The 23,887-nt window shown below is 37.7% G+C and overlaps 2 protein-coding genes across 2 annotated transcripts in view; one reads left to right on the top strand and one right to left on the bottom strand.

Moving 5' to 3' along the window:
• The first annotated feature begins 2,836 nt into the window (after nucleotides 1–2,836).
• LOC149305447 (corticotropin-releasing hormone-like) lies at nucleotides 2,837–3,334 on the top strand. Its single transcript, XM_089477536.1, has one exon. The coding sequence runs from the start codon at nucleotides 2,837–2,839 to the stop codon at nucleotides 3,332–3,334; it is 498 nt and encodes a 165-aa protein (XP_089333662.1).
• Nucleotides 3,335–5,136: 1,802 nt separating this feature from the next.
• LOC149305446 (tripartite motif-containing protein 55-like) overlaps nucleotides 5,137–23,887 on the bottom strand; it is a 48,724-nt gene continuing 29,973 nt past the window's right edge. Inside the window, exons 5-11 of the mRNA XM_089477512.1 lie at nucleotides 22,259–22,492; nucleotides 19,165–19,187; nucleotides 18,949–19,073; nucleotides 18,143–18,339; nucleotides 16,012–16,261; nucleotides 13,575–13,642; nucleotides 5,137–5,259 (exon numbers count right to left, since the gene is read on the bottom strand). Of these exons, the coding sequence (XP_089333638.1) occupies nucleotides 5,137–5,259; nucleotides 13,575–13,642; nucleotides 16,012–16,261; nucleotides 18,143–18,339; nucleotides 18,949–19,073; nucleotides 19,165–19,187; nucleotides 22,259–22,492 (1,020 nt within the window). The remainder of the gene's footprint in view (nucleotides 5,260–13,574; nucleotides 13,643–16,011; nucleotides 16,262–18,142; nucleotides 18,340–18,948; nucleotides 19,074–19,164; nucleotides 19,188–22,258; nucleotides 22,493–23,887) is intronic.

The raw sequence follows: 23,887 nt of genomic DNA, 5'->3' as shown, positions 1-23,887 counted from the left end.
GTTTGAATCCTTTTGATGAGGAAAAATGGGCAGACTAGACGGGTGGAATGGTCTTTATCTGTCTGTTTCTATGTAAATTGTTCCTTTGCTTAACCCTTGTGCTGCCTTCTTTCTACATCAGAACCTTGATGTTTGAGCAGTCATCACAGGACTTTAACAATATAGACATTGCATTATTAATACGTACATTTTACCCGATAATATTTAAAATGTAAGAATTTGCATTCATTTTTGGGGAGGGGGGAGGGGGTTTGGCTAAGAAGAACCATTAAAAACCTGTAGGCTTCACCGCTGTTTTTACATCAATCGGATCCTCTGCACAAGCAACATCTGCTGAAGTAAGCATTAACCATTGTGATGCCAGAGGACACAGCTACAGCTAGGCTCTTTCGCTCGTGGCAGATACGACAAAGAATAAACCTGCGGTGTATCTAATCCTGTGTGTCTGACATGTTGCAATGTACACCCATCTGGAACTCCAAAGGTTAATATATTCAATAGGTTGAGCTTGAATGAGAGAGAAGGGAGATGTGATGGACACATTTAAATACACAAAGGGATTTAACAAAATACCGGCAGGAAGTTTATTTCAAAGGAGGAGAAATGTTAGCACAAGAGATCATAGTCTAAAACTAGTGGGTCTGAGGTTTAGATGTAATGTAAGGAAGTTTTACTTTACTGTGTTGGATACAGGGAACAGCCCCCCAGCAGACGTGGCAGAGACTAATACAGCGATGGAATTTAAGCATGCATGGAATAAGAATATGGCTATTCTGAATCTATGACAAGATAAATGACTCTTTAAGAACCAAATGGTTCTAATTTGCCATCAAATTCTGTATTTCCATGTTTAATATGGATCCCCCCCCAACAATATGTAGTTAAGTGTATGACTTTGAACTGACTAATTTTATGCACTCATATGAATAACAGAAGAAGACAATAACATAGTCCGATCTGCGGAACCTTAATACAATACATGACAGTTTTATATGGGGTTATGACTGAAGACACAGCAGATAAGGCAGCGCAGGCATATTACACGCATCCATTACTGCTGGGGAATATTGACTCACACAAGGGTTCAAGGAATTGGAATTGGTTAATGTGCAATACTGGAGGTAATTGCAGAGTTTGTTTTAGTAAATGAGACAGATTCAATAGCAAGAGAGTTTATCTGAGATGTGTCGGAGAACAGGTAATGGATGTGGTGCAATTTAGAACATAAATTATACTTTGTCTTTTTAGAGAACCGTTTAAGAACAGGGTGCCATAAAATCACACACCTGGGTATTTCTTAGAATTTTGGTTTTCCTTAAAAAACGTATCAAAATTGTTTATAGTGAGCTCTTACGAATGCAATTCTTTCTGCTATAATAATTTTTGTTTGTGTTAATATACTGATGACATCATCATTTTAATACAATTATTTATCTCATAGATTTGGGAAAACAGACATGGTATTTCTATGTAAATATTTAGAATGCCTTACATATTGATTAACTTAAATTACTGAAATTACAATTTTTCTAACACTCTAACACTTTAGATGTGCAAAAATATTTTACCTTTTTTCTTTTATTAGTTGATTATCTTTTTTTCCCTTTGAGCCCAAAATATGTATTTTTTTTTTTTTGCTCTTATACGAAAACCCTCTCTTGTTGTTCTTGCTTAAGTTAGAAGAGTTTTCTTTCGTTACTTAGGGAAAGGATACCACACCTCGATTTGGGATTTGGCTAAAATCTTTTTTCCTTTGACCGTTTGGTAGTAAAAGGTCACTTGCTTTTGTTCGGCACACAAGGGAAATCTCATTCAAGTTTTTTTGTCAATGGGAGACTTGTGAATATTGTTTCCACTCTAGGTGTCATTTACGTCACTAAGGAGGTGATAAATATCTGGGAACATAATTGGATGTGAGATTCATTGTTGTGATAGCAAAACTCTGCCCATTGCTCCAAGGAGGCATTATTTATTCAGTAGAGGATCAGCACGCAATAGTTGTCAAGAAAGCGTCAGCTTATTAGGCAAGAGGTGCGTGATTCTGCAAGAGGGTCTTAGCTATAAAAATCCAGCATCAAGGCTCAGTTTTGTAAGAAATTCATTTCACGAGTTCAGGATATGTCAGCACCTTAAAGAAGAAAAAGAAAATCTCAGAAGGACTCCCAAATCCTTCTTATGCTGCAATAATTCTGTCTCCGCAAGCACCCGGCTTTACCCCAAGGAAGAAGATCCAGCCTTTCAATTAGCAAGTAAGTTTAACATGTTTGATTTTCTTTATTGCGCAAAATCTGGACATAAGCTGAAATGTGAACGTTTTCGGTACCAACAGGTTCTATACTATATTTCCAGTTCTTTTCTTTGTCGGGGCTGCATGCATCAAATTTATTCATTCTATAAATTTATTCATTTCACCTGCCACAATAATTCTTGCTGGTTTTTATCGCAGATTTTTGTCTATGGCAGCATTTGTATTCTATCACTTAAGGATAAATCTCATAATGGATAATCTCCTTGTGCTGAAATAGTTTGAAATGCTTTTATACCCCATATGGCATCTTAGGTTGTCATTCCATGTGAATTCATTTCAGCACCATGGAGAGCTATTCCGAGCACACTAAAGAAATGACTGTTCTCTTCTCTCTCCCCTCTCATTTCCACCCCGTTCCTTTAATCTCATTCATTTTCCTATCATGCTTACCTTGCTTACACTGTCCTGTCCGCACAATTGCTTTCACGTCTTCTCTTATGGGATCTCTCCCTCTCTCTCTCGCTCGCCTTCATTTCAGAAATCTCTTGCGCATTTATTTTGTTTCAGATCTGAAATTTGGGGAATAACATGAAGTTCCAGCTGTGGGTATCTATAGGAATACTTCTGGTTTCACTCCTCCCCTGCTATGAGTGCAGAGCTTTCACTAAGTCTTCAGCATCTTCTGCCGGAGCCCCCCCGCCTCTCTTACCTGAGTACCAGCCCTTTTTACTTCGCATGGGAGAAGAATATTTCCTGCGTCTGGGCAATTTGCACAAGTACTCCCCGAGCTTGCTTGGAGGAAGCCGGCTACCTGAGTCTTTGGCCGGTAACTTTGTCAGAGACGTGCAACAGCTGCAGCCGACGCAATGGAACGGCCAGCAGGGGCTTGGGGCTTCGGATAGAGCAGAAAGTCCATACAGCAGCCAGGAGGAAGCCACGGAAAGGGGAAAACGAGCAGAAGAGCCGCCGATTTCCTTGGATCTGACTTTCCACTTGCTCAGAGAAGTCTTAGAAATGGCCAGAGCCGAGCAGATAGCCCAGCAAGCCCACAGCAACAGAAAACTGATGGACATCATTGGGAAATAATATATACTCTTGCACCAAAGAGATTTTTCCCCCCTGCATTTAGCACAAACTATACAGTATTATGTACCATAGTGCTGCCCTGATACCATTTGTTTATTTTTATATAGCTTCAGACCTAGAGGATGCACATATTAACCCTTTTGGGCTGTCCGGAAGGGGGAAATACATTTTACATAGCAATGTGTAGCTAACCCCCTGGCAACAAGGGGGGGGGGGTAACAGCCTGTATCTGTTTGTCAGCATGCACGGGGTGTATTTGACTGCAGTAAAAAAAGAAAAAATTAAAAAAACATTTTTACATTACAATCTGGGGGGTTAATCATGTAACATATTTCCTTAGGAATAAAAGTTTGTGCTTCAGTGTCGGAACTGAATTAGCTTAATCTATAGAAATTGATGGGTTTTCCTCTGGGAGGTGAAAATCGCTGTAATTTATTTTGCATCAAAAAGTTTATTGTACACATTTCCATAATAAAACATCTTTTCGGAGCTCGCACAACTTTGGTGTGTAATATAATGTTTAATATCTATATTTCTAATAAAATCTGCAAAGCTATAACTGTCCATTTTAATTTATTTGTGGAAAAGCGACGTAGAGGTGGTCCAGAGATCTTGTACAAATTGACAAAAAAGAAAAATCTTATGTGCATTCAGATTAAAAAGAATAACAAAAATATTCAACTGCACACCGGTTATAGTTACACAGGGAAGACCTTTAGAGACTCAGTTTTCTTTTCATTCAAATACAAAATCTGTTATGCTAAATAACCAAAAACTACCACGTGAGCACAAATAATTCTGCTTTTGTTTTCTATTTGATAAAACTGATACTTGATCCTTTTCCCTAAAACTTCTACTTCACTATGGAAAAGGGGGGGGGGGCGAGTTCACAGATATCCCCTCATAAACATATAAACTGCTTCGATATGTTCCTTTAAACCTCCAACACTTTGTAAAATTATAAGAATGAGGTATAACGCACCACCTGATATTTCAAGTCATCTACATTGATTAAAAAGCCCCGTAGAACACAGAGTTCCTTATCTTAGGGCACAGAGAACGCATTACTTATCTCACTTCTATAAAACATTTGCCCTGCTTCACGACTACAGAAAATGTCAAGTCCTCTGTAATGATGACATTTCTTAGGTATAGTTAATATCTTACCCATTTCAATCATATGATTATTTATTATATATCTCCATCATATTCCATAGCACTGCACAATGGGCATATAGTTTAGTTCTATTTTAGCATCTCTCACAAGAGCTTCATGCGTCAGACTCCTTCAGAGGAACACAAAGCTCCCTACAATATTTTGCTATATAGCAAGCAGTAATAGCTTCTCTCTCGCACTGTAGAGCGCTAAGGGATAAAGTGCCATTGGTGGCTGGCATATCGACTTTTGAGTATTGATAAAGGTGTAGGCATGTGAAATAGAGAAGCTTATGCCATTCCCAGCACCAGTTGCTCAGTACGTTCAGTGGTTACAGAGGCATTCGCTTATATACCAGGATTTGTGCCATTCTGTATATTAGTATGCACATAGACTGAACTTGTGTCAACATCATCATGGACCAGTACTTTGCTATGAAGACAGATGATTTAAGAGGGAAGAGGAAAGCATTGCTCACCCTTATGGCATTCAGAAGGTTAATTCATAATGTCACTTAAAGTAGAAAACACGTATAGACAAAATTCCACAAAAACTAAGATTTTTTCCACTGACTAAAATGTCTCCGTTGCTTATCTGTTAACGAGTTCTCTTTGGACAGAGATAGAACTTCTTCTTCGGCAAATGGTTATTCTGGTAAGGAATTTAGCCAGGAAAAGGAGAAGACGTGGCGTTCCGTGTCTGTATTTTCTGTCTGATTAGATCCTGTAGTCTCTTCAGAGTCTCCATGCTTGGATTCACTGGACCCGGTCTGTAGGAATAAAAAAAAACCCAATATGTCAAGAAGAGCACTTTAAATAAACCCTTTATTTTCCATTAAATTGTTCTCTTGCAGGCAAGCTTTGGCACACAATCTGTTACGCATTATGAAATACACAGAAAGAAAAACGCGTCCTATTGTTATTAAGACTTTCCTAGAATTGGTTTGGTTCACCAAAATAATCTGTAATGGTAATGCATGAAGACGTGACAGGTAAGATCATTGGCGTACTTAAGATTACTTAAAGGTTTCATGGACAATTTTTATACGTATGATTATCAAAATAATTGAACTCAACCTTAGACAGTATTCCATAAAAGTTCACCTGGACACTGTTTGCCCATGATTGTTTCATGAGCTGAGATGTCTTTCACTGATGTGGGAGAGATTTCTTCATTTCGTATATAATTCTCCCGAGTCTAATGTAACTACCATGCCTAAGGTGTCTCTCACGTTACAACAAGGGCTCTATATTATATATAGTGAGAAGTCTCTTCTCTGCCACTCCTCGATATTTCGTTTCTTCATATAAGTGGTTGTTACAATAAGACATATATTTGAGAATGTCATATATTTCAGCATTAAATAATGCCCATAATTCTATATTAACCAGAATAGCTATAAAAGAAGCACTCAAGACAGGTTGACGCAAACATGACAAATGGCTGAAAATGTGACATTGCGGTAACTTATTACACATCGGCGGCAATATGACAGCTGCAGATTTATTAAGCGGTTACATACATTTCTTTTAACATTTAGCCAAGTTAAAGTACAGTAAAAAGATGTCCACATGGAAACAGAGAAAGCTTGGGAATTGATTGCCATCCTAGAACCAACAATAGGGTCTGTCTCGTTGAAATAAGTTATACATATATATTTTATGAGCCTTGTGCTCGTAAGAAAGATGTTCAAGAAAGAAAGAGTAGATCTCCCATCACCTTGCCCGTGGGCTGACCATGTTAATGCTTAGCACTGATTGAGAACATTCATTCCATTTATTTTAACTCAACACAACATCAATGAAAGTCTCTACCTATAAAATATTTATTTGGAGGATTGTATCAGGGAAATCTACGGACGCTCGGAAGGTCACGAGTGATGTAATTAGGTGCAAGAAACTACCATGGAACCTTTGCAGATATGAATGATATTTTTAACATTCTGTTTAAATAAAATATTATGTTATGCATAGACTTCCAGGTTGGGACAAACAATACTATAGTTGTGGGCTCCAAAGAAAAACACCCTCCTGTTTTAACAGGTTTCTACTTTTTTCTCACCTTTTTTCTTCTCCAGTACAAAATTCATCGCATTGTTTATCTCTCAGACCCTCCACTGTAAACGAAGTACTAGATGGTCTACTAGAGACCTATATGGCATTAACAGTAAATACTCTTTGATTATCTGTAGGTCCAAGAACCAAATCTCATCTGGAACTGTACAGAGGGATTAGGATAACAGAGGAATGGTTATATCATTACCTATGATCTTTCCAGGCATCCCATTCGCATTGTATTTTAGCGTTCTAGCAAAACCTCCGTACAACATCTGAATCCCACCAAGGGACATAAAGGCAGAAAAAAAAACCATTCTTGGATAATTTAAATCTCATAGTATGTTGGACCTGAATGCTAAATGTTAACTCTCTAGTACCGTTCTCTTATACCTTAAGCTGTGCTCAATTCTTGACTGACTTCAATTCATATTGATTATTGACACGCTTAGTCTGATTAGTCCGCAACCGAATTGTGACAGTTATTAACAGCACGCGTTCAGTCAATGACGCAATTAAGGATGTTCTTAGAAAACATTTTTTATATTTGTTTTAATCATTTCGTCCGTAATAACACCATAAGGGAATTGCAAGCATTCCAGTGTCAGAGGCGTAAGGGATATAAGCATCTCTGGGCTTACCATATCTACTCGTGCGACCTTATTAAACCCATGCTTATAATTTTGTCCATTTTATAGTCAAAATGGCAACTTGTAAAAGACTTCCGGTAAGCAGCTGTATAAAAGGTGGATTAACTAATAACATAGAAATTCCACTAAGAGTTTTAATCAGATAAAACATACCATAGTCTTTTTAGGTGAACAATTTCATGCAGATATCAAATACTTCTGCACTTGGCTTCAAATACTTTGCATACTCGGAAAACAGTCCTGCATGTTTTAATGTGTCATGTCATGCTACTCCGTGCATTAGCAGAACACGGAAAGGTATTAAATTGGGCATTTATATTGTATTTCAGGATAGTAGCATCAAAAGAGGCGCTTTTGCCATTAGGCAGCAGATAAGAGCTTTTTCCGAGATTTTTGTCGGAACTATTTTGTTTTGGTTTTTTTTATTGCTGAAATTAAACATCACTCCCAGAAATATATCTATAACACAAGGGAATACAGGTGAAAGCACCGTGTTGTTGGTGTTGTCTTTTTTAGAATATGTCTCACTGTTTGTGATAACCTGTAAATATGCAGTAATTTATACATTTGTCACGTAATTAGCTACACCTAATAATCCACACATTGAAACCTATTTTTTAGCTGGAAAGATTAATGCACCAAGAGGGCTATTCGTTAAGATGTCAGCGTACGTGAGAAGACAGAACTCACATTTCTGCTAATATAAACGTCACGTCTGGTAGAAAAATTATATAAACTCGTCTACCCCTGAGAGTTTAGGACTCCTGAGCATTGGATATGGTATGGTGGTCAGTTGTTCTAGAACAGGTGGTAGACAGTCTCCTTTGGAGTGGAATTCTAGAAGGTCCTCTGTTGCTGGTCAGGGGTAGAATTACTTGTTTTTGGAGGCCTGACAAACCTTATCTGTTGGTGACAGCCATGATTATTTGGGTCAAAGCCTAGGCCTCATCAGAAGACTGATAAATTCAGTTCACCATATATATTTAGTTTGCGATAAGAAAATCTCCCAAAGTTCAAGTATACCAGCATTGCCAAAGTATAAAAAAAAAACACAAACATTTTCTTTTGTGACCAATTATGTTCCCAAAGTTTAAACTTATTTCTGGCTCACATGCTTTTTAAAGTGAAATGGTCATTGGCAATACCTATCGTTATGGACTCACTATATATGAAATATTAGATAAAAAGCAACAAGTCAGTAATTTCAATTTGTTTGCACATTCATTCCATTACGGTAGCTGGTAAACCCAGGCTTGTGACTCAGCCTAACAACATTGAGTATATGAGTAGGGGAGAGGTTAAAGCCTTTTGATAAAAACTTACATTTTTTAGGTGTCTGCGGTAATTACGTCACGTTCATATACATATAACAATGAATTCAATGTTTAGTAAAAGGAAGCAAAGGGATACAATACATGTGTATCTCCTGTAAGAAGGAACTTCTGCTGAGTGCATGATGGAAGGAGGGTTCCGACTGCCAGACTTAACCCTGACCTCTTGGATGTAGGGAAGACAGCTCCTCATTGTCAACAGACCATAACATTCATTTAAGGAATGAATGGCTAAGGAGTTGCTCTATGGGCGAGGAGGAACTGTCTTATCCACCGTATCCTTTTTCCTAGTTTGTAATTTCAAATACTGTACTGATCAGGTTGTAATTGTATCCTCTGATGAAATGTCAAAGCAGATAACCTGTCAGTGTGGGACCTAGATATTGTGCCAACATCAAGGCTTGGGGTGATGGCACTCCAAAAGCCAGAGACTCTTAAAATGCTTGGATCTCTGCCATATGGATCTCTTTAATATAAAGCTATGGCTCTTATTTTCTCTCATGGGTGTCCTACCGTTATTTGTAGCGACTGCATCCAGTCATGAATGTTTGGGGAATATATAAAACCATTTCATAAAATGTACAAATAAATATTTAAAGCTGTTGATGACAAAAATTGTAAGCCTCCATCATCCTCCCTTACAGGACTTCTGAGCCTCTCCTCACGGCTGAAGCTGATATCCCAACCTGTCTAAAAGGCACAGATGGGGTACAGCACATCCCCAACTCAGTATAGCAGAAGTAAATAGGAAACTCCTCTGTACAGAAATGTATTGATAAAATAACAGTGCTTGAAGTTATTATTATTATTATTATTTCATATAGCTCCATCATATTCTGCAGTGCTCTAGAATGGGTAAACAGGACAGAGCATTTGCCTTACAGATACCAGAGGTAAGGAGGGCCCTGCTCAAACAAGCTTACAATCTAGAAGCAGGGTGTATTAGACAAGAGGTAAAGGTGTTACTCCTTGTGATATACCAGCCACACTAGTTACATTAATAATTATAATTTTTCTGGACATAAGTACAGTCAGAAAGCAGGAGAGTTACTAGCAAAGGCGAGCTAGAGGTAAGTGGGAGAAAAGGAGTTGAACTGTCGGTTGATAGGCATCCTTAAACAAGTAGGTCTTGAGGGATTTTTTGAAGGAGTGAAAACAAAGGAGAGACAGAAAAGCGAGAGAAGGGCATTCCAGAGCATGGGTAGCTCTTGAGAAACATTGTAAGCTCCATGAGAACTAGAAATCAGAGTAGAGGAAAGATGAAGATAATCGGATGAGTCAGAGACCGGTTAAGAGAGTATTTGGGGATGTAAGTAGGGGGACCGCTATGAAGAGCTTTGGAAGTGAGAGTCAGCATTCTGAATTGAATCCTGAAGTGTACAGGCAACCAGTGAAGAGAATGACAGAGGGGAGAGGTGTCAGCAAAACAATGGGTGATGACGATAAGTCTGGTGGCAGTGTTCATGATGGACCGTAAAGGGGCAAAATGGGTAGACCAGCTAAGACAGAGTAACAGCAGTCAAGAGTGGAAATAATGAGGGCATGAACAAGAGCCTTAGATGCATCTCATGCTAGATGGAGGCAACAGTTTTTTTGATGTGAGAGGTGAATGAGCGTCAGCGTCAGGGTGACACCAAGGAAGAGAATAGAAACATTTACTGGAAGGTACAATCCGAAAGGTAGGATGTGAACCAGGAAAGAGCAGCGTCACAGAGAACAACATCGTCAAGAGGGAGGATGGTGATCTACAGCGTCAAAAGCAGCAGTAAGGTCCACCAGGATTAGCAATCCTGTCAAATATGTATGAATACATGTTATTGATTATTGGAGATATTATACAGCAATATAGCCTAAGAGTGGCTACCTTAGAATTTCTTTCAAATTCTATATATTGCTACATTTTTAGACAGGATTGCATTTTTCTTTCGAATGCTATTATTTTATTTTGTTCAGGACATGTGTTAATTTGCTATTCTATTATGCACTTGCACAGGTACACAGTGCTTCAGATTTTTTTATTTAAATAAAAAGAAAAGGCCACAATGGAATAATTAATTACGCTGTGCATCTTTCATTCCTGTGGGCCATAGCATTACACCAAGTTTAATCCACCAACGAGCGTGTCAATCTTTTAGTCATGAATTCACACCCATATTGGAAAATGAAAACTGCTTTCTGCAGTTGTATTACACAGTAAAAAAAAAAAAGATTGATTTACTTAAAGGATTGAAATAGAAATATACGTCATTGAACTATAATTAACAAATACTCTTGAGAATTATAACAGTTTGTCTACTTTCTTACGATTAATATAGCGGAATAAGTTCCTTTTTAGCACCCAATCTTTTACTTCATTTCACTTCCATAATTTAAAATTTAAAATGATAAGCCACAATCCGACTTCGAGGGCAAATTGTATATTGATGCAGCTCTGTTCACTTGGCCTCTATTCTACACAAAGATGATGTCAGCCAAGAACTCGTTGTCAAAAGCGGTGTAAATTCAGGAGGTAAATTCTGCCATCAGGGGGAAAAATTCCTTCTTGACTCCAAAAGGCAATCGGATTTCTCCTTGGATCAAGAAGCACTAAAATTTTAATTCTATTGATAGCCCTGTATGTCATGCCTTTCTAAAAAAATATCCAGACCCCTTTTGAAGGCATCTAATGTATTGGATAACACCACCTCCCTTGGAAGTGAATTCCATACCTTTATTGCCCTCACTGTAAAGAATCCATTCCTTTGTCGTTGATGACAGGGTCTCAGAGGGTGACCTCTTGTTCTTTGTATATTTCTGTTAATGAACAGGTCACTGAAGAACTCTTTATATTGATCTTGCATATATTTATATAATGTTATCATATCCCCTCTGAGAAGCCTTTTTCTAGTCTATATAATTTTAACTTTTTTAGTCTCTCTTCATAACTAGTATCTCCCAATCCCCTTATTAATTTTGTAGCCCTCCTTTGCACTTTTTCTAGTTCCATAATAATAGGCACGCCTATGTCTATATGAATATATGTTACCTGTGCGCCAACCTAGATTGGTTATCATAAAAAGAATCATACACAGATTTTTCCCCACACATATATACCACAAAGATGCTGTTTCTATGCTGTTTACATTCATTAGGCTTCCACTTTGCTTTAATCACTTATTTCACTTTTGTAATTTTACCAATGTAAATAAAGAATGTATTTAATGGGAAGCTAATTGCAAAGAGGTACGAATGGGCCACACATTCCATGTGTATGGCCTGATTAGTGATTAGCAACATTAGCCTGTTCAATGTATGCTTAAGTCTAAATACACACTACTATGGCGTCAATGTTGTGTTCTAGAAATGCAAAATGCTATGTACAATCATTTTTTTAAGTGCAGAAATAAATAAATTTACACAACATGCTAAATATTTGTGTAAGCCCATTAAAGTCTCTTCCTATAACACTTCGGGAACTAGTGACAGCATTTGTACACGGACAGCTAGAATGCAGTAATTACAGCCATACATGTCATTTTTTTTTTTCAATCTTGGAACGCATGTAAAGTTAAATAGGTTACGGTTTTCAGGGAATTAATGTTGGCGTAATTGCATGTTTCATGTTAATTTTTGTGCAGATATCGGGTTTGATTTAATGACTAAACCTTAATTGGCATCATCAGTGTAACAAAAACCCTTCCGTTAAAGCGATTGAATGAGGTGCGCAATGTGTCCGAGAACCTAAAACGGAGATGCGTTTGCCCGTACATTTCACCCCATAAAATTATCTCTCTAACCTCCCCTAGACTTGACTAAACATAAAATGTAGACACTGTACAGGATCAAGTTAAACACACTGCACATGCGCAGTCAAGCAAGAATAAGCCTTACCAATTTAACCCTTTAATGCTGACACAACCATATATCAACCATACCGCTACTCCTTCACTACTTACACATTACTAAGCACGCTACCTGTTTCCACATATCACCCCTATTAACACCAATCACCCTGTTCTAATAAAAGTGTAAAATGTATGATATGTTAAAAAATGTTGTGTCTGATGGTTTTGCAAGAGTTGATATAGGTCATTTGGAAAGGTTGTTGCAATTTTCCCATCCCAGTTAGCTGTAATCAGCATTTACTGTGGCCTAGCCGAGCTCCAACATCGTTTGGTATTTTTCCTTAGACTTAATTGGTGGTTAAGTGGTTTGGCCGTTCTCAAGCGGCACGTTGTGGTGTGATGAAGTGATAGTCATGGTGTGCCTTTAGTCTGGGGCATTGCATTCACACTTTGTACGGAAAACATTTTCTGACTAAGACTTGATTTAGTCACATAGTTGAATTGAGCCCTTTAATAGGAGTGCATATTAATAACATGATTCTCAACATTTATTGTTTTTTGACCAACTTTGTACTTGAGTTCCTATACACATTATTGTGATATTTAGGCCTGTGAAACACATATTCTTCTAACCACCAAACATTCTTAGCTACTAGAAGGGTGAGTCACAGGAATTTGGGTTCCAAAGGTGAAGATTTTGGAGGTTTATTATAATATCATATGGGCCGTGACATATTTACTTTGGGGCAGCAATCTGCCTCCCAAGTTTGTGGCTGTGCCCACCTGGACCTAGTCAACCTCAGTCAGAGTATGTCGCTGAATATGGTCCAAAATTGTACTTCTAGTATCAATTCTATGCTTCATAACTGAGAGGCTAAAGTATGACATCATATCCCTGCTATTGCAGAGACACACAGAGAAGCAAGAAAGCATATATGCCATTGGAAGGGAACAGGTCCCACACAGGAGATAAGGGATTAATAGTTGCACCTTCCTTTGACTGTTAAATAGGAATGCCAGCAACACAATGATGTACTGTTTATCAGAAAACAATTAGCGTTAAGCCTTGATATCGAAATAATATTAGCATCCGTAGCATAGATTCATTTGCGTAAAGAGTTATAAATATAGGATTCTTTTCAGAGTAATTAGGATGATGATGAGAATGCATTAGTAAAGGGATAAAACAAAATATTTCCTACCCAGGATAGTAAAAATCAAGTACTGAAACTGACTCCAGAGCTCGTGTAGTATGATAAATAAAGCCAGAACTTGTAAGCTCAATGCTAACTCCTGTGAGGAAATAAGAAACATACTTCACCATTGACATTAATGCACTTAGGTGTGGAATACAGCTTATCAACAGGGACCAATGACAAAAAAAATGATCCAACAATCCAAAACATATTTATTTTGTGAAGATCTGTAAGGATCTGTATTTTCCTAAAAGCCAAAAAAAAAATACCTTAAAAATGAAATCTCATTTCTTGTGAACAGATGTCTCTCTGCAAAGTTTTATGTATGAACGGAAGGCCAGGTGTTTAGACATATTTCTTTATATATATATACCGTATTGGCTCGGATATAGGCCGCCCCCGTATATAGGCCGCACCCTAAAAGTTTGGTGCTTTTTTAAAGAAAAAAAACATGCTGCCACTCTGCCCCCCCCGAGATATGCTGTCACTGTCCTCCCTCCCCGAGATATGCTACCACTGTCCCCCCCCCGAGATATGCTGCCACTGTCCCCCCCCCGAGATATGCTGCCACTGTCCTCCTCCCTCCCCGAGATATGCTGCCACTGTCCTCCTCTGCCCCCCGACTTACCGGAGCTGACTCCCGGGTGTCTTGCGAGGCCGGCGGGGGACATCTACGCAATACGCGTATACAACTTCCGGTGCCGGATGTGCCGGCACCGGAAGTTGTATACGCGTATTGCGTAGATGTCCCCCGCCGGCCCCGCAAGACACCCGGGAGTCTGCTCCGGTAAGTCAGGCGGGGGGCCAGAGGTAAAACGCATCGTGCGGTTAGACAACCGCACGATGCGCTTAGACAACCTCCCTTGCCGGCACCCCCCCCCCCCCCGTGGGAAGTGCTGGCAGGGGAGGCTGTCTGAGCGTATCGGGGAGTAGGATGCAGGTCCCCTGCACCGCTGCGGGGGATCTGTATCCTAACCCCGCTGTCTGCCCGGCGCCCGGGACTGCATGTCCCGGGCGTCGGGCGCTAGACCCCGAATATAGGCCGCACCCCCACTTTAAAGACTTAAAGTGGGGGGAAAAAGTGCGGCCTATATCCGAGCCAATACGGTATATATATATATGGGTATGATTTTTTATTTTTATTTAACACAAATGAAAGATTTTATTATATACAAATGAAGCAATGCAGCACATATGTTGAATTATTTGTTTAAAAACTATTTTTATTGTAGGTTTGTAAGTTATATATATATATATATATTTTTTTTTTTATCTTGTAAGTACAGATATATCCACATTTAAGGGAAAATACACACACACCTCTAAACACTGCGTAACCTGATACATTTAATGATGGTTTTGTGACTGCAAAACTGTACATCTTTTACAGGATACAATAAAATCACTTTATTTATTAGGGATAATGTTCAAATATCTCACCACAAATATAAAACATCATCTCCTATGCATTCAGTTTGATGGTTGTTACCATAGTGCACACAAAATGGGCTGTCCGCTTAAGGTTTTCTTGTTTAGAATGAGAAAACTGCAAGAAACTTTACCAAGGTTTATCATAGAAAACAACTGAAATGTTTTCTTCATTTAGTATAGCAGGTTCTTAATGGTTTTGCTCCAGACAATATTTAGCATACAACACGTACCACAATGTTATTGCACGTGAAAATAGAAAAAAATGCTATAAATATCCACTATGAAATGGTTTTCATTTCCATTTAATGTTCACTTTGTGCCTTGTGTATGCCGATAGATAAAATATGTGAAAATAAATTAGCAAATACTTTTCACACCCCATAAATAGCATTTATTGTGGACAGATTTTCTCTTAATATAAAAAGTACTTCTGCAGTGCATGAGACTTGCTCCTTTAGAGTTTCACAGTAACCGCCAGGGGTAATCCTACTGCATAGATTGAAGGGGGGGTCATACGGGAAATGTGGGCAGATTATGAATTATATATTTTTAGACAGAGATAAGTGAGCATTTAAGTGCATTATCGTTCTTCCCAACACGACATTATGTAGTCATCTTATCGCCATGCCGGGCCCTTTTATGGTCTGAGTACTTTCCAGCTTTCAGTCTGTGGTGTGATTAGGATTCTATTTCTTGTAGATCATGTATGTTAAATCCGCAAAGATAAAATTTGCATAATACATTCTTTATGTATGAAAGTTTCCTATAAATTTGTATTTCGTCGGTATGCCTGGATGCATAGGATTTGCATAAGAATATATGTTTTTATTCACAGGTATACAGTAATGGAATTCTTATTACATTCCAGAGGATTTCTTATTATTATCGTCTACATGTTCATATGTAAGTGTAATTGTGATTACTGCAAATGGTCCAGCTCTAAATTTTTTATTAGGTGAGGAAAAAAGAACGGTCATTGCATACAGATGCAACATGGAAATGATCACTGATGAACTGATGAACTGGTTTCCTTACCAGCCACCGCTGTACCCTCCTTAAATGTTGGAGCTGCAAGGTCTGTTTTCTTTACAGTCATTTCTTTAGGATCTGAAGAACCTACTTGACCCAGAGCATCACTCAATGGCACCTTGTTTGGGCTGGAGTCCTGCCGTGCTGGGACTTTATACCAACTAGGGTAAAACAAGAGATCGGAGTTTTCTGTTGCTGAGAGCACTTGAATGTTAGGCTCGGAGGTCTGTTGAATGCCACTTGGCTCAACATCACCCTTTATCAGGACAGATAAAGTGAAAAACAAAAGGTTATCTTCTGGTATGCAACCCATGTTCTTATACGGCTAATGCATGTGGTGCAAGCTATACTACGAAAAAAGAAACTGTTACTAGATATAATGAAAAAGTTAAAATGCTGAACATGTATGTAGCAGACACTCACACACCCACCAAACTGTGGACTAGAGGATTATTTGTTTCTGGTCCTGAGACGAGAAAGGCTTGTTTTATATATTTCAAGTTTCAATGTTCAAGTTTAAAATTCTAATTTAAGCGCATAAATAATGTTTAGAAGATTATACGAATGTCAGAATGACGTGAGCACAGCAGACAAAGGACCCAGATCGAAGAAAGCGAAGTAAAATCAGAGACACTGAAGGAGTTTGCTGCCTCCTCACAAGTTTCTTGTTTGCCTAGAAAGCAGGTAGTCAGCAAATATTTTCATCTCCGGTGTTTTCTCTACAGTAAGATGTTTTAAACACATTTTTTGTTGTATTGATGGTTTTAGGTTTGCATTCGGTGTTTTGCATTTTGTTTTGCATCCTATATCCTGCTGTGTATGTTGTGCAGCAGGTTCAGAGCTGCATTAACTGGGAAAGATATTCCTATGGGGCTATCGACATCCCTGGTATGCTGCCTTTCAATTTGGTAATTGGGAACATCAGAGATTTTTCCTGTAACTGGCCCATTTTCATGACTGAGCTCTGTAGCTAGTCAGTACAGTCTTTGTAATATCTCATCCCCAGCACCCTGTGTCCTTCTGGGGTGGAGTGCTAAGATATAAAGTCTTTTACCAGCAATCAGAACAAACACGTTGTGCAAGCAAGACGCTGGCAGGTAGATCCTAAATAGACCGCTGCCTGAACCAAGATGGATCAAGCATTGCGAGAAGACTTTAATAATAAGGGCAGATGTCGGGTCTATTAAATACCAGGGCATCGATTGGAGAGATTTTTGCACATGATTAATATTGTATTGCATTATCATACTGGGTACAATAAGGCCCAGATAGCTCTTCTTAAAGAATCCGAAAAGGACACTTTTAGAGATGGAGTTACATTTCTGATGACAATGTAAAAGAAACATCCACCACCTGCCGCTGGCACTCACTTAAATGGTCATTTCTTTATTACATGCCAATGCGACTAGGGTGGTAGAAATATTCACAGAAAGCTAACAGGCCTTGTAATTATTACCAATGTATACCCTAATCATCAATAGCCAAGAAAAGTAAAAAATCAATTAACTGTAATAATTATACACCATGAAGAATCTCAGAATATTCATCATCCATGAACTACCCAAATAAAAAAGCCACTTACCCTTCATTAACTGACAGCATCAGAGCTGCCACCCATCAGCCATCAAGTAATAAAGAAGCAGCAGCATACGATATCAGATACCGGAATCATAGCAGGCAGTAGCATCTAACACCAATAAGAGTGGCAGGGGTCGCACTCTTATCTTTTCGTATCAGAGTCAGAGCCTTCAGTACCATGAAGATAGCAGTATCTGCCATCTTTCACATTGCATGTGTCCATTTAACTTGTCATACAGTTAGAGACATTGCTTGTCAACTTTCTGAACTACATTGGTTGTTTGTTTAACATCAAGTGCCAAAATGACAGCAAAATCTAAATATCAGCAACTAACCACACAGTAAGATGTCAGTATTGTGGAACCGGGCCTAGTGGAAAAAGCTGGATCGTCATTAAATTGTTTAAATCACACCAAATGCAGGATCTACTCCCAATATATCAATTGTTCTTCCGTGTGCAAAGTCATTATAAAAAAGACTATTTCTTCAACACCATTGTCACAAAACTCATACACATTTCAAGATGAAGCCTTTTTTATACAGGGTAAAATTGTATTACCGTAGGAGTGGGAGGACTTGGAGCTGTTAGGCTGACTTCTTGTAACGGAGGTACTTCTTCAGGAATACTAATCAGCTCGACGTTATGTTCAGGCCTCTGTATCACTGGCTGTCCAGAATCTTCTTCACCAGATGATTCTGTGTGGGCCTCTTCTGAATCATCACCCTCTGCTATCTCCTCTTCCTCCTCTTCATCTTCTGATTATGAATGAACATCATAAAATTTCACAGGACATAACTAGCTACTGAATTCTAACATCATTGTTACATCCAGGGGCGTATCGAGAAACCACAGGGCCCTGGTGCGAAAATTGCCCCAGGGCCCCCAAACAACTGGTCTCTGCCTTCTTTGCCCCTGGCTCCCTTCCTACATACACTCTGGCACACATATGTAAACACACTTACACAAATTACACACACTTACTCATGCTCACTAACACACACGTACACATTCATTCTAACACACACGCCATCTCACCCCACTTATGCATACATGCTCACACACACAATTACACATTCATGCTCACAGACACACAATTACACATCCATGATGAGACACACACAATTATAAACCTTTAAATGAAAGGCTAAATAATAAATATATTAAATTAAATGTATGTATTTTAACAATATTTAAATGTATTTATTCATGGTAATATATAAAATGATCTGCAGTGCAACTAATGCTTATGGCACACAGCTTTATCCTCTTGGTGAGATCAAAACACAGGAATTCCAAGTTATCAATGGTCTACTTTTTGGCCAGGACAACAAACAGTCTAGAGCACTACAAAAGATACTGCATACCTCGATAAAAGTCTATCTCTCGTAATATTTGCTCTTCTCTTTTAAGGTCCACTGTGAAATGATTCATGCTTTCATATCCAGGTGGTACCTTTTCCATCTGAAATCCTACTGAAGCATCTGTGATTCTAAAAATGTACAATGACAGGGATTACTCTAGATGCATGCTAAAGAGCGCGTATGATTACATTTAATGAGGAACTAAAACAGATTACTCACTTTTGTAGTAAAGTTTTGGAATTCTGTGAAGAGAACAAAAGTCAAAACATCAATTTTGGCTTTTCACAAGCGAATAAATAATCAACTGTTTTTTTAAATCAAACATATATTAAATAAATTAGATTTTATTTGTGAAAAGCTGCTACATTTGCCGTTTCTTTTTACATTTTTTTTTAAACTCTGGGATTATTAACACTTTATTAAGTGCTATTATTTTATTTTTGTAATTAATATATAAACTCCACAGGGTTGGATTATATTACCTGCCTTAAAGCATATATAACATAAAAAAAAACAGGTGGGATGTTTTGAGCTATTCAGAATCTACTCTGCTCCCTTAGAAGACATGGAGAAGCAGAGTCTCTTCCACCATCAAAATGATCGAGCTACAGTCATCAAGAGCTAGGTACACACTTAGTTCTCAAAAAGCATGTTAGATTCCATAGTCAAAAACTCTGTATTGTTGCATTCAAACACAGAGTGGACATGATTGAGCTGTAGAATCAACCGTTTGAAAACATAGTAGTTCTTTCTAAGTCTCCGGTACCTCAAGCAAATATTTTCACACTTATAAATAAATAGTGGTGTGTCGTAATCTTACAGAACTGGCTAAATAAACTTTCATGGCAAAATAAAGCTTGAAAGTTATTATATGATCCTTTCATTTGTGGGAAATAAATTAACAATGTACGTAGACCTGCGTATTTACCTTGGAACATTTTTTCATTTTAGGTTGACATTTTTACCAGCTGAGACTCATGAATTTAGTTAAGTGGTTATAAATTGCAAGTAATTACATAAATGTTTGTTAATAATTGAAACATTATTCTGAAAAGCAGCTACAAGCACGGTCAAAATATGATCGACGTGGTGAAGCTGAAGGAGGCGACATAAATATGGTTTGCGACTTTAAATAGTTATGACTATAAGGAGACCGTAAGTTATTGTCTGTGTAGACCTCTGTGTAGAGGTCAGTGATGCCATACTTAACTTACTATAGAAAATGTGACGTTCAGCAGATATACCCAAAAAATCACTGCATGGCACATAAAGTATATGATAATATTGTTCAGTGCTGGTAATGAGCATTTTGATTTTCAATATTAAATAAATAATACAAATACACTTAATTAAATGCCCATGGGGGACTATGGTGTAACCTCTCCTGCGTATGGCATACAAATAATCAAAAAAGGTTGAGTAGCCCACTATAAAAGCAGGAAGTATGTAGAAGATGGCAAAAGCATAGATTTATTTTATAACTATTATTTATAAAACAAATTGTTATAATAGTTCACACTATTTTAATTGAATTAATTTTTTGAACAGAAATGTAAATTTCCACTGTTTCCGAAGTGCTGTATGAAGCAGAGGACACGTGAACTCTAGTAATTCATTGCAATTACTCCCTAAATACACTAGTTGTGGAGTAACTAATATGCACTATTAACATTGATAATCCTACTTTGATATGAAGCAATTTATAAAATTGTTAACCAGAAAACCAAAGTCTAACCACAAATAATAAAAGAGCAGATCTGTTCATATAAACAGTTTCTCTGTCTGGAGACACTTAAATGTTTCCATTTTTGTTTTCTGGTGTGAATGTTGAAATGTTTATGTATTGTAATATTGTGTTAGCAACCTAGTCCTCTTGGTATGATTGACTTGCCGCTACTGGTAGGGGTGTTGACTGAGCTGCATTTTTGTTCTAAACCATGCTCTGTGGTTTCTAATCCCAGCTCAGGAGTGTGATTCCTGGCATCACGGTCAGTAGTTCACCACACTGCAGCATTGTTCCTGGATCCCAAATTTATATGTAGATGTTTAGACCTTGACCATTTGTCCATCCTTTATTAGACTGATTTGCTTGTGTCTTTAACAAATGAGCCATCACCAATTAGAATGAATCACCTGTGTCCTTCAACAAACTGTCCTTAAACTGATTTCATTATGTCCTTCAAGTATGAGCCATTATTTACTGTCACCAATTTTCTTATTTCCTTTGACCTTCAGCTTATCTTTTATTATATTGATTGTTTTATCCTTATAGCTTTTCTTATTTATCCATATTCCTACCTATTCTGACCTAGCGCCGCCTCAGACATGTCCTTTTACTATATTGGTTTTCTTGTGCTCCTTACCAAACATTAATCAATCATGCATCAATTCTATTGTGACATTTTACTGTATCTGGTCTGTGACTTCATTCATTTACTGTTGATCTATGACCTTATAGTATTGTGTTTTTCTTTAATGTTGACTAATGTGTTCCACTTTGCTGTAATGTTCTAACTACAGTGTCAATATTTGGCTTTTAAGTCTCCTAATGTTCTGTTCTAACTAGTGTAGTCATCTGTGGCTCAGGAATCATGACTCTCCAAATTGTTTAAACCAATGTAAATTCAAATCCTGTCAATACAACATTAAGTGTGCATGTAAATCAATGGCTATGGGTACAATATGAGTTTAAAAAAGGAATGACATATGCCTCATTTTATACACATTTATCCATTTTCTAATATACATGTTCTATATTCCTTTTCATTTGAAGACATGACTTGGCACTTACAACCCACCATTTGATGTTGAACTACAGCAACACACATATAGTTTTGGCTACGGATTAAGGGAGTTGTAAATGTAAAATTGTGAAGGATCTTCTCCATTATTTTATGCAGTAGTATTTGTGTCTGGTTGTGTTAGTGTGAGTATCTGGATGTGTGTGTGTGTATTAGTGTGAGTACCTTTCCTGAGGGCAGGGTATGGATTCGCCCCTGTGTGACCATAGCAGTCCTAGTAACCACAAAATGCTTTTCTTGTCTTGTAGTAGTTGGAGCCCTCATAGCAAGTCAGAGTAGACCCTGCATCATTTTAACACTGCCCTGCTCCAATAAATCTTAAAAATATATATTTTGTTACATAATTGGCATCAAATAGGTCTGGCCTCTTCAGACTTTGTTTTGAAATGCTATGTAGCATTCATTAGAGAGGTACCTTATGAAAGGTTTCTCCTGTATGTATTATATTTATATTGTCAGTAGGGATTTTCATATTGGCTTAAACATATATCTATTCACACTATAGTGCCCACCTGCAAGAAAACTGCCATTTCAGGCTCGTCCATGAATTGTATTCCCGATTCCACAATCTTTGAAACGTTCTCCAAATGATCAGCATACTTTTTCATTAAAGACTTTACATGTTCAAGTCTCTCTTCCTGGTCTCTAGTGATAACTTGCGTAAGTTCACTTTTCCTTTCTTCAAGAATGGCATACAAATAATCAAAATTTTCGCACAGCTTTTCTTTCTGTCGTTTGCTGTTTTCCTAAAGGACACACACAATCAAATAGTAGGTTACATCTTAAACTGTGCAAATTAATAGTTAAATACGTTCAGTCTTGTAGCTATGTGTTTACTGAAAAAAATAATCAATAAACTGGATTTGGAGATATGCAAAACAAACTCAGTTAATAGCATTGTGAGATTAAAAGCCACAGTCAATTAATATCACAGCTACACATATGTGAAGAAAGATATTAAGAATGAAAGTGGTTCTGATAGTCCTTTTCTTCCCCTTTAAAGTGTTTATCTGACCCCATCGCAAACGCATAAACTTCACATTTAAATCCAATAACCATTCACTTTGCTTTCATTACATCAAATAAAACCAGCTCGCAAAACAATGCCCTTAGCTGATGTGTGACCAAGTCGCCAGCGCATTTCATTACCAACCACGTGACACACAGAAAATAGAAGGTTTAAGTAAAAGACGATTGCTTTTACTGTACACTTAAATTAAAATGCCCCTTTAAAACGTCACCTCAGAAACAATCAATCACCCGTGATGTAGTGAGCAGAATTTTTTTATGTTGAATAAAGAAATTACAATACAGGTTATTTAATACATGGCTATTATAGAATGCTTATTCATTTAAAATGCTACCACAACTTAAGATTTATGTGTGGCAAGGTTATGTGTGGCTTGGTTACACACTTGTACAGTGATAAATAAATGAAATAATAAAAAACCTAAATAAAGCCATTAAAGGCAAAACTCATTTGAAATTGTGTTTCTAGGGATGTGACATGAAGACAATTTCACTTGCATTAGCATTTACTATACATTTTGTTAACAAGAATATTTAAACTGTATGAATGCCTGCAAAGCATATATGTATAATTAATGTAATGAAGCAAAAAATACCATACTGAACTGAAGATACTGAAGAAGCAATGTTCCCAGAAGCATGCTTAAAATGTTTTGTTATAGGGTTTAATATTGCCCTCTCCTCATTGGGATGACTATTTTTGGGATAAGGTAAACCAAGCTGACCTAGTTGTCAACAGACTTGCGCATTTGTTTTTGAACAAATGCGTTAACATGCTCAAATTAAATGTTTTGCAACAAAGGAACAAATGCAACATTGGACGAAAGAAACAAAAATAGAATGTACGCAATACTGCAATCTTTGTTCATATATTCATTTGTTCCATCGCTGCGGCCGCCATTTCAACTACACTACTAGGAGGAGAATCTCACTATTTTGCCTGCACTAAGAGGAGAGACATTGAGTGAGCTGATCTTCGTTTGTCCAATCAGCTCACTCCTGTCACATCATGCCGAGGCCTTGTCCAATGGCTGTGCTGCATCTTTCAAAGCAAAGAAAAAAGCAGACTACTAATGAAGAGAGCCTATATAAGAGCAGAGCAGGCAGGGGAT

The sequence above is a fragment of the Sceloporus occidentalis genome, unplaced genomic scaffold (assembly GCF_023333645.1).
Source record: "Sceloporus occidentalis isolate IW3139 unplaced genomic scaffold, rSceOcc1.0.p SCAF_11, whole genome shotgun sequence".
Taxonomy (NCBI): domain Eukaryota; kingdom Metazoa; phylum Chordata; class Lepidosauria; order Squamata; family Phrynosomatidae; genus Sceloporus; species Sceloporus occidentalis.
This window is presented reverse-complemented; position numbering and strand designations above follow the sequence as displayed.